At 53.9% G+C, this 13,912-nt stretch overlaps 1 protein-coding gene across 2 annotated transcripts; it reads left to right on the top strand.

The window, feature by feature from the left end:
- Positions 1-3,733: 3,733 nt before the first annotated feature.
- NLE1 (notchless homolog 1) lies at positions 3,734-12,806 on the top strand. 2 transcript variants are annotated; one of them, XM_036078699.2, is made up of 13 exons: positions 3,734-3,782; positions 3,895-4,044; positions 5,448-5,665; positions 6,245-6,324; positions 7,139-7,215; positions 7,388-7,485; positions 7,800-7,992; positions 8,468-8,603; positions 8,755-8,801; positions 10,050-10,252; positions 11,489-11,648; positions 11,762-11,832; positions 12,457-12,806. In XM_036078699.2, the coding sequence occupies exons 1-13, from the start codon at positions 3,759-3,761 to the stop codon at positions 12,467-12,469; spliced, it is 1,470 nt and encodes a 489-aa protein (XP_035934592.1). In that variant the 5' UTR covers positions 3,734-3,758; the 3' UTR covers positions 12,470-12,806. The 2 variants fall into 2 exon arrangements, with proteins under 2 accessions (XP_035934592.1, XP_035934593.1); XM_036078700.2 differs by having other exon boundaries at positions 3,737-3,776.
- Positions 12,807-13,912: the final 1,106 nt, after the last annotated feature.

Below are 13,912 nucleotides of genomic sequence, written 5' to 3'. Positions count from 1 at the left end.
CCGGACACCAAGCCTTAGTCTGTCCCCTCCCCCACCCAAGAGGCTTTATCACCCCTGCCAGGGGCTCCAGACCATATTTGGCCACAGGGGCAGGTGCCCCTGGAGTCTGTCATTGATACTCAGGGCCCTCCCCTCCCCAGACTGGACAGTCATTACCATGTGGGAGCACTGACTAACCTCTGCCCCAGCGTCCTGTTCAGGGGCCATCCTGGACTCAGGCACTCATACCACAAAGAGTGAGAGAAAGATCCAGAAAGGAGGGAGACCCCCTCCCTACGCACAGCTATAATGCCCCTTGTCCCCATCCATCCCAGATAAACAACCTCCTCTCCCTCCCCCAACCACTGCTATTTTGGGAGCGGAGTGACAGCTGAGGGCCTGGCAGACTTAGACAGAGCAGCTGCCCAGGTCCAGGACCAACTGGAGACTTCCAGAAATGCCCTTCTGGAGGGAGGAGGGATGGAAGGGGAGAGGAGAGTTCCTTCCCCTCTTCCACTTGCCCACAAGTCCCTTAACCCCTCCGGCACTCATTGCTGAAAAGGTCCTTCCTTTTCAGAAAGACAGAGAGGCTTGCAAACTCGGTTAAGTGCAACTGGGTGCTTCGTTTCAGTGTGCACGCCTTCTCCTGCATCCACCATCTGTATGGAGTGGAGGCATTCAGTCTACCTCTCCCAGAAGACTGGGAGCTCCCGGACGATGGGCTCTGCATATCCCACACTAGACTACAGTCTTCTCCTTGAATGGAGCTGGGTCAGTCTAGGAATTCCCTGAGCCCAAGGACTGTACCCCCACCCCCAATCCACCTCAGAACTCTCCTGGAAAGCTGAGTCTCGGAAGGGGATCTTCCTGGGACAAAAACTGTTTTCACCACCAGAGCAGGTCTCCCCTGGGGCAGGACTTGTTTCTCCCCACCTGACTGAGGGTTCCTGAGACGAATTTGAGTCAGTCCTACTTGGACTCAGAACTCTCTCGCCTTCCAGTGTCTCCAAACCTGGGTCGTGAGCTCCCTCCCAGGGGGCAAGAACAAAGGACAGCATCTCATGCAGTTTGGCTGTCACCCCCCCAACCCCTCAGCCTGGCACAGAGCCTGTCAGAGTCAGTGCCCAATGCGGGTCTCCTCAATGAATGAATGGATGAATGAATAGTGTCTCCATGCTGATGCTTTGCTTCACTTACCGCCATTTTGGCCCCTCCCCGCATATATCCTCAAACTTACCTGACCAGGGCAGAGAAGTGCACTGAAGAAAAACATAGGTGGGTCACCCACACTGGATTCTGCTCCTCGCTCTGTAACCTTGGACACAGCTATGACCTAGGAGATTTCTACTACGCCTCTGGACCCAAGGCTCAACCCTGATGCATATTTGTCTGATGCATGTTTGTTGACTGAATAAATACATGAATGAATGTAGAGAGGGATTCCCTGCCATCATGGTGTCCTAAACCTTGAGCCCCTTTATGGGGCAAGCTCTCTGTAGCATTGAAGTCATGTGATAAAGGATCCTGCCACTGGCAGAAAACTCAAGTTCTCTGACTTTAGGTCCAAGGGATCTTAGATTCAAATCCTGATTCAGGGGCACCTGGGTGGCTCAGTTGGTTAAGCATCTGCCTTTGGCTCGGGTCATGATCCTGGGGTCCTGGGATCAAGCCCCACTTCGGGTTCCCTGCTCAGCGGGGAGCCTGCTTCTCCCTCTCCCTCTGCCTGCCACTCCCCCTGCTTGTGCGCTCTCTCTCTCTTTCTCTCTGTGTCAAATAAATAAATAAAATCTTAGAAAACAAAACAATACAAAAAAAAAAAAAAATCCTGATTCAGTAATTCACACCCCAACCAATTCTTAAGCATCTACTATGTACCAGGAAGTGTGAATGACAGTGGAAGCCAAGACCACTTGTGAGGACAAGAATTTGTGTCTATTTTGTTCACTTACATATTTCAAGTGGCTATCAAAGTGTGTACACAAGGGCTCAACAATATCTATTGAATGAATGGATGAAATCATTCCATGGATCTGTGATTTCTAAATACAAAGAATACCAGGATATTTTGAAAAAACACATAATGGGGAAACAGAATTGTTTCAGAGAAGGTTTCCTGAGTAAATGATTACATGAGTTAATACATGTAGAGTTCCTAGAACAATGTCTGGCAGAGACATTTGCTGAACGAATGCATGCATACTTCAGGCAAGACCTGAAGAATGAGGAATTGTTCCTGTCTTTGTCTGCTTGGGCTGCTGTAAGAAAACACCACAGGCGGAATGGCTGGAATAAGTGAAATTTTTGAAAAATAAGCGTATTTTTTCACAGTTCTGGAGTCTAGAAGTTTAAGATAAAGGTGCCATCAACATTAGTTTCTGGTGAGGCTTCTCTTCCTGGCTTGTAGATGGCCACATTTTCACTGTCTTCACATGGCCTCTTTTCTGTGTGAGGAGGAGGCGTGGGGCAGAGAGAGAGGGGGAAAGAGACAGAGCGGGAGAGATGTAAGAGATATCTCTTATAGGGACACCAATCCTATCGGACTAGGGCTGCACTCTTATGACCTCATTTAGTCTTTATTACTCCCATATAGGCTCTATCTCCAAATACAGCGACCCTGGGGTTAGGGCTTCAACCTACGAATTTGGGGAGGGGGGGATACAATTCAATCCATAAGAGTTCCAGACAAAGAAATCTGCAAGTACAAAGGCACTGATGCAAGAAGGTTCATGCCTTGGAAGAACTAAGAAAAAGCCAGAAGAATTCGATCTTAAAGAGAGAGGAGTGGCTGGACAGGTAAGAAAGGTTGAGTGGAGCATCATAAGGAGTTTGACCTTTGTCCTGCTTATAATGGGAGCCACTGTAGGGTTTTAGGGTGGACAGTGACATACCTGATCTTTTGTTTGAAAACATCACCCTGGTTGCAGTGTGGAGGATGCTCAGGAAGATGCAAGAGTGGAAACAGGGAGGCGAGTGAAGAGGCTGTTGTATGCAATCACGGTGACTCAGGCCAGAGTGTGAGAGAGGAGATGGGGAGACAGATTCGGGACAGGTTAAGGTGGCCATACTGACAGAGCTTGAGACCCCCGGGGTGTGGGCAGAGCTCCAAGGAAGATCCCAGGTTTCTGGTAAAAGCCCTCATGTTAGCCAGTCTCTGCCTCAGCTCCTCATCTGTAATGTGGGGCCAGAAGGGTTTTTGTGAGGATTAAATGAGTTACATGGGTAAAGCACTTGGAACAACGCCTAACACGTTGCTATCATTCCCATCATAGTTGCTATTGCTTTACAGTGTTGAAAACTGTAGACACGTTTTGCTTTTGCACTCAAGAATTATGAATTGATTTGATCCATTTTAAAAAATAATAATTTCCGCCTTCAAGCCAACAAGCTCTGGTTTTGTAAGCCGCCCCTGCAAGGCTGCTGCTGCCCAGAACCAAGCCAATTCAGTCTTCCGCCATTTCCTGTCTCTTGAGTTTGGGGAAAATCAATAAACCGCTCAGAGCCTCGATTTCCCCATCTATGAAGTGGGGCAAGAATCCCTGTTCTACAGAGACAAAAGGCCGTTCGTATCCTGCACGGCACTGGAAGGGACTGAATGGGGCGACGGCCACCTGTTCAAGGAGGGGGGTACCAGAGGCGCCCACCGCCACGCCGGACCGCGCACGACGTGACACTTCCCCTCCGCCACACCAGAGGGCGATGTCGCGGCCTGCCGCGCTGCCCGACCCCGGGGGCGGCGCTCCGTCCCGCCGGAGTCTTTCTCCTCCACGTGGGGACGCGGGATGGCGGCGGCGGCGGCGGTGGGTGTGCGTGAGTGCGGGCGGGGGCGCTCGGGTCCCGGGTCCCCGAGGCCAGAGGGAGGCGGCAGTGGGGGCTTTCCGGTCGGGCGGCGTGGCTGAGCTCCCGACGCGCTTGTAGGCGCAGGACGAGGCGGCGGCGCGCGACGTGCAACGGCTGCTAGTGCAGTTCCAGGATGAGGGCGGGCAGCTGCTGGGCTCCCCGTTCGACGTGCCCGTGGACATTACCCCGGACAAGCTGCAGCTCGTGTGCAACGCGCTGCTGGCCCAGGTGAGCGGCGGCCCGGGCGGGCGGCCCTGCCCTGGTCCGGCCCGCAGGGGATCGGGAGACCCAAGGTCTGGGGTTCGGGGGTCCCACTGCTCAGCGACAGTGGGTGAACCACCCTGGCGGCTTGTCCGTGGTGGGGCCACCTACTTCGGGGGAAGAGTCAGGAGATCTAATCAGCGTGACCGCGCTTTGCGCGCCTTCAGGGTCCATCTGGGGAGAGAGACCGCATTTTGAACGCATTGGGTGCATCGTCAAATTCCTCGACACAGCTCCGCGTTAATATCCCCATCTTACAGGGCGGCCCAGAGCCTATTCAGTGATTTGTACGGTGCTACGCAGTAGGTGGTAGATTTGGAATTGGAACTCAAATGTCAGATTAAAAACCCTTGCTCTTCTAAGCCAGGTTTATCAAAATGCTGCCCTCTGGTGGGCCTAGGGGCTTAAAAACACAGTACCTGGGCTTAAAAACACAGTACCTGGACCCCACCCCAGATTTACTACACCAAGACTCTGGGAGTGAAACAGAGTCTGCATTTTCTTTTCTTTCTTTCTTTCTTTCTTTTTTTTTTTTTTAAGATTTTATTTATGGGGCGCCTGGGTGGCTCAGTCGTTAAGCGTCTGCCTTCGGCTCAGGTCATGGTCCCAGGGTCCTGGGATCGAGCCCCGCATCGGGCTCCCTGCTCGGCGGGAAGCCTGCTTCTCCTTCTCCCACTCCCGCTGCTTGTGTTCCCTCTCTCGCTGTGTCTCTCTCTGTCAAATAAATAAATAAAATCTAAAAAAAAAAAGATTTTATTTATATTTATTTGAGAGAAAGAGAGCGCACAAGCAGGGAGAGGGGCAGAGGGAGAAGCAGGCTCCCCGCTGAGCAGGGAGCCTGAGGTGGGGCTCCATCCCAGGATCCCGGGATCATGACCTGAGCCGAAGGCAGACGCTTCACCGACTGAGCCACCCAGGTGCCCCCAGAGTCTGCATTTTCAACCAGTTTTTTGGATGCTGCTTATACATTGTAGGGCATGGTGTGGTGGTTTAGAAAACACTGCATAATTCTGTATATGAACACTAATTCAGGACTTTAATTTTCTTTCTGAAGCACTTAGTCATTAGCAATAGGACATTGGGCTAATTACTTGTAGCTGCTCTGAGCCTCAGTTTTCTCATCTGTCAAGTGGGAGTATTGATGCCTACCTCCCAGGGTTGTTGTGAGATGCAGATAAAGGATTTTAAAGTACTATGTAAGTGTCCTGCAGTTACTCTTTGAGGATAAAAAAGGTCTTGCTCAGTGGGCATGGTGGGGGGTATCCCAAACAGTGGCTGAAAAGAATAAAGCTTCACCTGCCCACAGCTCAGTGGGGAGTGCTCCTGCCTATTCTTTGATGGAGGAGTTGCCCTTTGCCATTGCCCTCCAGGAGGATCCCTTGCCACTGGCTTTCTATGTCCACGATGCCGAGATCATCTCGTCACTGGGGAAGACGCTGGAGTCACAGGCAGTGGAGACAGAGAAGGTCCTTGACATCATCTACCAGCCACAGGCCATCTTCAGGGTCCGTGCTGTGACCCGCTGCACCAGCTCTTTGGAAGGTCACAGCGAGGCGGTCATTTCTGTGGCTTTCAGCCCCACAGGAAAGTAAGGACAGCTGCAGAATTGTGGAGTGGAGTGTGGGAGTACAGCCTCTTGCTGGGGTGGGGAGGGTACCCCAAGTTACAATCAAAGGACCTCAGGCTGCCTATCATAGACCTGAGCTCTGGGCACAAATTGTAGGTTAGGGACTTCCCTGGTGGGGTTTGGTCTTGAAGGACACCCACCTTGGAAGAATCCTTCCTGGACTTGATCTCAGGAGAGCTGAGCTGCGAGCTCCCTAGCTGTGTGACCCTGACAAGTCACTTTCTGACTTAATTCATCATCTGTGAAACGGAGTTTCTTTGCGTTTTGCAATCGTACGAGGATAATGAGCAGCTTCAATCCTGGTAATAGCTGTGGCCATTCCTTCAGAAAAGGAAGAGGAGAGAAATGGCTGCCTGGGGTCTTCTCCCAGATGGGATCAGTGTTACATTTCTCCTCAGGGGAGAGAGAAAAGCCCAGCCCCAGATTCTATGCCCAGAAGACAATTGAATAGGTGGCAGAAACGCACATGTGCAGTGTTCTGGTGTAGGCCCGACCCCTTGGCCCCACTGCAGAGGTCAGGTGGCCTCTCTTCTTCCCCAGGTACCTGGCCAGTGGATCCGGAGACACCACTGTGCGCTTCTGGGATCTCAGCACCGAGACACCACATTTCACATGCCAGGGTCAGTATGCACTTAGCTCTGTAGGGGGACTTAACCCAGTGGCGGTTGTGCAATCATTTACTCAGCCCTTTAGTTCCTGAGGAGGTCCAGAGCCGATTCAGCCCCTTCATGGCCAGTTAGCAGCGGCCTGTTTCTAGGTAGAGACCGCACCTTTGAGCAGGCTACATACAAACTGGACCAGAGAGTTCAGTGTGGGGTTGTGGGTTGTGCTGACGGCTGATAGCAAGGAGAATCTGGATTTTGACGGCTGGTAGCAAGGAGAACCTGACTTAAATCCAGCCTCGACCACAGTGGTTCTCAAACTTGAGCACTTGACCATGCATCAGAATCACCTGGGAGGCTTGTTAACATACAGATTGCTGGGCCTCACCCCTAGAGTTTTGATCTCCTTAGTTCTGAGATGCGGCCTGAGAATGTGCATGTCAAGTTCCCAGCTGGTGCTGATGCTTCCGGCCGGGTGATCTCATGTATGTAGGGCGTGCTCCCCAAGCTTCAGTTTTATCATCTGAAAAATTGGGAATCGTTCTTGCTCCATACTTTAGAGCTATTATGAGAATTATAAGGGATGACGTGTGCAAACGCTTTATACCATGTATCGTGTAAGGAATTATTAGAAAGTAGAAGTATTATCTGTGCAGCAGGATGCATGGCTTTAGCACTTGGGGTAGAGTGTCCCTTTGCCTAGAAAGCCTCATCTCTCCTTTGGTTCGACTGCTCATTTATTCAGGGACTAGTTGAGAAGTGCCAGGCACTGCTAGGCACTGGGAATAAAGACAGATGTGCTCCCTCCTTTCTCCCTCCCCTGCTTTTCTAGGACACAGACACTGGGTGCTTAGCATATCCTGGTCCCCAGACGGCAAGAAGCTGGCCTCAGGCTGCAAGAATGGCCAGGTAGGTGGTGGTCAGGGTAACTAGGCAGGGACTCTGGGCTCCCTTCCTAGGAGTTGGGTCAGATCAGGTTCTGGGGTCTTTAGGGAAGGATGGGTTGGGGCCAGTGGGCGGGGACCTGTGGTGGCCCAGGGACAGTTCGGGGAGGGTTATTGAGTAAGCTTCTGTCCTTCAGATTCTCCTGTGGGACCCAGGCACAGGGAAGCAGGTGGGCAGGGCCCTGGCTGGCCACAGCAAGTGGATCACAGGCCTGAGCTGGGAGCCCCTCCATGCGTAAGTGACACTGACGGAGCTGCGGGGGAATGAGGAGCTAGGGGCTCAAAACTGTCCTCTCCCCTGCTGAGGGGGCGAGATGGCCAGCCTGACCAACAGGCATGGTATGGCAGGCAGTGGGGCAAGTCTTCCAAGTGTGTGTTGCTGCTTGAGAGGGGGCTGCTCATCATGGGGCCTGAGAGCTGCCTTGCAATGCAGCTTGATCTTGGGGTCAGGAAGCCTTCGTGTCATTGTCCCTGGCCCTTGAGCTGAGCATGGGGACGTGCTGTGGGCATTGCCAGGTCGGAAGTGAGGTCACATCTCCCCCTCTCCAGGAACCCGGCGTGCCGCTATGTGGCCAGCAGCTCCAAGGATGGCAGCGTGCGGGTCTGGGATACGACTGCGGGCCGCTGTGAGCGCATCCTCACCGGGCACACGCAGTCAGTCACCTGTCTCCGGTGGGGAGGGGACGGGCTTCTCTACTCTGCCTCCCAGGACCGCACCATCAAAGTCTGGAGGGCTCATGATGTAAGAGCCGGGAGGGTCCAGAACCCAAGCCTGGGGGCATCTCAGGCCACGGGATGCTGGGGCTGGAAGGCAGGTTGGCCAGTAGGTCCTGGGATCCAGGTCAGGGAGGCGCTTCGGGAACGGTGGGTCCCGTGGTTGGTGCTGCATGATAGTGGAGGTTGCAGTGTTCATTAGCACAGGCCGGACGTTCCCACTCTAGGAAGCCTGTTAGCTTTATGGAACCTGCTGTACCCCAGAGTTACTTGACTGGAGCCCGTGTATTCCCACAGACTTCACTTCCTTCCCATGAAACATGCTCATTTTAGACATGAGGAGAGACTTGAGCCCAGAGGGGTGATTCGATTAAGATCACAATGAACGAGGGTCCTGATTCCGAGTCCCGCATCACTGTCTTCTGGGGCTAACCTGGGGGTACTGGTTCCCTAGGGTGGAGAGTGGGGTGGGAGTGTGTCTCACCTGACTCCCTCTGCCCTAGGGTGTGCTGTGCCGGACTCTGCAAGGCCACGGCCACTGGGTGAATACCATGGCGCTCAGCACGGACTACGCCCTGCGTACAGGCGCCTTTGAGCCAGCCGAGGCCTCGGTTAACGCCCAAGACCTCCAAGGGGCCTGTGAGTGGGCGGGAGAGGGCTGCCTGGGAAGGAGCCGCTTCTCTGGCTTAATGTGCGAGATTCGGACCTGGGCCGGGGTGTTTGCTCTTGGCGTGGGATTTTCTAATCGGCCTCCTCATCTCCTCCTCTCCCCTCCGGTACCCGGCCACAGTGCAGGAGCTGAAGGACGGGGCTCTGAGGCGATACAATCTGGTGCGGGTGAGTATGTGCCAGCCGCCAGCATGCCCAGCTCTGTACTCGTCCCCCACTGGTCCCTGAAACACTGCAGATACCCAGGCCCCTCCCCCCTTTCCTTTTCCAGAAAGTTCTTTGTGATAATCCTAGTTTACACTCCTAAAATCTTAACACATAGGGATCATTTTAATCATTTTGTTTCATTTATTTGCTTATCTATTTATTGCATTTTCTCTTTATTTTTTTTTTTAAGATTTATTTGAGAGAGAGAGTGCAAGCATGAGCAGGGGGAGGAGTGGAGAGGGAGAGAGAGAGAATCTCAGGTAGTCTTGCTGAACATGGAGCCTGACACGGGGCTTGATCTCATAACCCCGAGGTCATGACCTGAGCTGAAACCGAGAGTTGGACGCTCAACCAACTCAGCCCACTGCCCCTCTTTTTTATTTTATTTAAAGTAACACATTTAAGGGCACCTGGGTGGCTCAGTCAGTTAAGCAACTGCCTTCGGTTCAGGTCATGATCCCGGAGTCCCGGGATCGAGTCCCTCATCGGGCTCCCTGCTCAGCAGGAAGCCTGCTTCTCCCTCTGACCTTCCCCCCTCTTGTGCTCTCTCATAAATAAATGAATAAATCTTAAAAAAAAAAAAAAAAGTAACACATTTATGTGGTCCAAGGATCAAAGAACACAAAAAGGTAGATAGTGAAAAAGTCTCGCATCCCTGTTGCCCTTCCATTCCTTCTGGAAGCACCCTGTGCTACTAGTATCCTGTGTTTCCTTCCAGAGACTTCATACATACACATGCATACAAACCCACATATAAAATCCTTTTTTCTTTTGAGAGAGAGAGGGAAGGGGGTGGTTTGCAGAGGAGAGAGAGAATCTTAAGCAGGCTCCACGCCCAGCACAGACCCATCCCAGGGCTCGATTCTACGACCCTGAGATCATGACCTGAGCCGAAATCAAGAGTCGAACGCTTAACCAACTGAACCATCCAGGTGCCCCAGTGCTTCCCTTTTTTAACACACTATTCTGTACCTTGCTTTTTCTTGTAATTGTGTACAATGATTAGAAACCATTCCATGTGCATAAAGCTTCCTTTTGGGGGCAGTGACTTGCCAGAGACCCCATGTGAGTTGGTAGCTGGCCAGGCCTCATTTCTCCTAGTGCTGGCCTCTGTGCTGGTGTGGGGTAATCAGTGGTGTGTTTGCTGCCGAGGTCGGGCTCTCCTGTCTGAGGCCACGTCCAACACGGTGTGCTTTCTGCCTCTCCTAGGGCCAGGGCCCAGAGAGGCTGGTGTCTGGCTCAGACGACTTCACCTTATTCCTGTGGTCCCCAGCAGAGGACAAGAAGCCCCTTGCACGGATGACGGGACACCAGGCCCTCATCAACCAGGTGCTCTTCTCCCCTGACTCCCGCATTGTCGCCAGTGCCTCCTTCGACAAGTCCGTCAAACTGTGGGACGGCAGGACGGGTAGGTGAGTGAGGGCGTGGAGAGGAAGGGCCCTAGTCCTCTGGAAGGAGCTTGGCTCTGCCACTTCCTGGCTGTGTGGCCTTCACAAGCATCTAGACTTTCTGAGGCTTTGTTTCCTCTTTTGTAATATGCAGACCTTACCTCTCAGCTTCATTACCAGGGTTAAGTGAGACGGTATATTTAGGACTGGCAATATATGGGCACTGAAATGCTAGCTCCTTTCATATCAAAGGAGAGAAATGATCTTAAGATGGCCAGGCATGTGGCAGAAGTATAGGTTTGAGGTGTAATTATTTCCTGGCCCTCCTCAAAGTGTGGTCTACACACCGGCAGCTGCAGCAGCATCTGGGAGCTCGAGAGCAATGCAGAACCTCGGGCCCCACCCTGACCTTGTGAATCTCAGAATCTGCATTTGCATAAGGTCACCAGGTGATTCTGCTCCCGTTAAAGTCTGAGAAGCACTGGTGTAATGAGGCACCGTGGCCTTGAGGTTAATGAGGTCACAGGAGAGGCAGAGGCACGGGAAAGAAGAGAACAGGGATGAGGGAGACCTTGCTGGGGCCACATGGCAGCCCTTCTTTTTCAAGATAGGAAACAGAGTCCCAGAGAGGCCTAATCTTGTCCAAAAGACGTAGCTGATCTGTATTGCTCTGAAAGTTCCAGGTGGGCCCGGCCCCCTCTTACTCCATGCCACCTGCCAGCAGGCACCTTGTGCTAGGGGGGTATCAGACAGATGGGCTAAGCAGATGGCTCCGTTGGATTCTAAGTCATACAAAGTTGTCCAGGTACAGAGGCCTGGCAAGAGGCACCCTAGAAGCAGCTCATTTGGAAAAGTTTTTTTTTTTTTTTTTAAAGATTTTATTTATTTATTTGACAGAGAGAGACACAGCGAGAGAGGGAACACAAGCAGGGGGAGTGGGAGAGGGAGAAGCAGGCTTCCCACCGAGCAGGGAGCCCGATGTGGGGCTCGATCCCAGGACCCCGGGATCATGACCCGAGCTGAAGGCAGATGCTTAACGACTGAGCCACCCAGGCGCCCCATCATTTGGAAAAGTTTTATAAAATCGTTATGACCTTGGTAATGATCACACTGGGGTAGGGGCTAGGCAGTGAGATTTTGTAAACGTTCCCCGGTAATTCTCATGGGCAGCTAAGGTTGAGAACCACTGCTATGGGCGTAGGGGCCCCCTTCAGACATGTTTGAAGATCTAATACCCATCATCACCTTTTCCTGGCTCAGGTACCTGGCTTCCCTGCGTGGCCACGTGGCTGCTGTGTACCAGATCGCGTGGTCAGCCGATAGCCGGCTCCTGGTCAGCGGCAGCAGCGACAGCACGCTGAAGGTGTGGGATGTGAAGGCCCAGAAGCTGGCCGCGGACCTGCCAGGCCACGCAGATGAGGTATGGCTGGACCCTTGTGAGCAGAGGTGGGCGGGTGGTGGGCTTGAAGCCTGGCCCTCCTGCCCCCCACCCTCCTCACTGACCTGCCTCCCCCAACCCCCACCTCGGGTTAGGTGTATGCTGTCGACTGGAGTCCAGATGGCCAGAGGGTGGCAAGTGGTGGCAAGGACAAATGCCTCCGGATGTGAGTGTGTGCTTGGCTCCCCTGCCGTTAAGTCGGTCACTCTTTGCACCTTTCCCTTCGGGTGGAGAATTCCAAGCGCTCTCCAGGGGCCGAAGACAGTGTGTGGTGTCAGGTTCTCTCAGTGGTTAAAAGGGAGGGCTGCGGAATTACAGGGAATATGGGAGACCCTGACGGTGCTCTCCAGGGGGCGAGCCCAGGGGCCCTCCAGCAAGAGGCAGTATGGTTCTCCGTTCCAGTCCTGGCTCTGGCTTTCACTGCGCAGTCTTAGAGAGCGTGCTTCACCTGCCTCCTGGGGGTTACCAAGCCTCGGTAGACGGGACGTTCCAAGATAGGAGGTGAACACACTTGGGAAGCTGAAGCCTGTGTACTTGTAAAGAATAGTCGTTGTTTGCCATTAGATGCCCCCGGTGGGCATCCGAGCAGCCAGGCCCTGGGATGAGGTCTTGGCTGGGGCAGGCAGCGGGCGTCTCGCCTGAGTTTGGGTAGTTAGAGCAGAGATGGTAGCCAGGCTCTTGATGACTGAGTGAACCACAAGCTCTCCCCCGTCGTGGGCTCCTGGGATGATATGGCACCCTCCCTTTCCCAAGATGGGATCCCCATGCTGTTCCCTCCCCTTCTGCACAGATGGAGGAGATGAGAAACCCCAAGTTCTCTGGGACCCCCACCTGGACCTGCCGCTGCCAGCCGCCTGCCCTGACACAGACCCAAGGCCAGGGTGGTGACTCTGCAAATGAGCATGGCCTGCTGCCCTTGGACAGCCCCCAGTGGGGTCCCTCCCCAGAGCAGGAGAGCAGAGGTCACAGGGGACTACCAGTGAGCTCAGCCATTGGCCATCACTCTGTACCTCGCTGGTGGTGGGGGGCCAGGCAATGACTGGAGCCCTGCTGCCGCCCCTTCTCCTTTCCTAAGTGTTCTTTTTACTCAGCGTCAGACCCGAGATTCTGTGACCAAATAAATCACTTCTGTTTTGTGTGTTCGGGTTGTTGTTCCTTGTCCTAGAATCCCAAGGCTCACTGGAGGACTATGCTAAGTCAGTTTGTCTAACCCTTCCCTCTGGATGCACCGAAACCCTGCTGACCCCGAAGTTGCCTTTCATCTCTTTCCCCCGTGCCTACGAGGGAGAGGCCGGTGGAGGCGGGGGAGACCGGCTGAAGCCCAGGAGAGTGGCCAGAGGAAAACCTGAGCCTGCGCTGTCCAGTGTGGTGGACGCCAGCCACGTGCGCTGTCTCTGTTTCCCTGGACGGCTAGGAATGCGGTCCTGCGACGCTAGCGTACGGCTAGGACAGCACGGATCAGACCACCTCCGTCACGGCAGGGAGCTGTGTGGGCCAGGGCTGCTCGAGGGCTGCTCTCCTCCGCGCCTCTCCCACATGGCACATCTCCCGAGGTCCCGCGGTGCGGCGAGCACTGTGCTGGGCTCTCGGGGTACAGAGCGGAAGGCGACAGCTGTCCTGGCTGTCCCGGAGCGTGCAGGGGTGAGAGCTGCAGCAGCAGGGGGTGTGGCGTGACAGGGGAAAATGGTTCTTTGGCCCAGGACGGCTTTCATGGAATGAAGGGAATCCCTACCGGATGTCCTCAGACTCTCGACCAAGATCTTGCCTTCCAAGCATCCTGCCAACACTTTCTCCTGTTTCAATGCTCAGGTGATCTGCTCAGGGTGGATTCTAAACTGTCCTTGTACGGACCGCCCAGGGCCATGGCGTTTCTAACCTCTTGTCCCTCCCCCCACCCTGCACTCACGCTCCGCTTTTCAGTCTCCACCTCGCACGTCTCTGCACGGAGGCTGCACGAAGGGCAAAGGGGGGGCGCCAACTGCCGAGTGCCTACCCTGCACGGGCACTTGTTCTGCCGTGCACTCCCGTGAGCCTCACGGTAACCCTGCAGTCATGCTTGTAGGGTTCTCGCATCCCTGAACCAGCCCGGGGAGCTTAAACGGTTTGTCCGTGCCCTCACATCCAGGAAAAACCAGGAGGAAATCAGACCGCGCCCCCAACCTGTGCACTTCGCACCCTGTCCTTCCAGAGCTCGAATCATGTTGACAAGCTACAGGCTGCCACCACCTTTGTCCAGCATTGCTGTC

This window comes from Halichoerus grypus, chromosome 2 (genome assembly GCF_964656455.1).
Source record: "Halichoerus grypus chromosome 2, mHalGry1.hap1.1, whole genome shotgun sequence".
NCBI classification, from domain to species: domain Eukaryota; kingdom Metazoa; phylum Chordata; class Mammalia; order Carnivora; family Phocidae; genus Halichoerus; species Halichoerus grypus.
Note: the sequence above shows the minus strand (reverse complement) of the source record. Positions and strands in the feature narration are given on the sequence as shown.

Coding starts and splice junctions, on each gene's coding strand:
- NLE1 (XM_036078699.2), top strand. CDS start 3,759: ATGGCGGCGGCGGCGGCGGTGGGT. Junction 7,216..7,387: donor CAGGCTGCAAGAATGGCCAG/GTAGGTGGTGGT, acceptor TCTGTCCTTCAG/ATTCTCCTGTGGGACCCAGG. Junction 10,253..11,488: donor TGGGACGGCAGGACGGGTAG/GTGAGTGAGGGC, acceptor TTCCTGGCTCAG/GTACCTGGCTTCCCTGCGTG.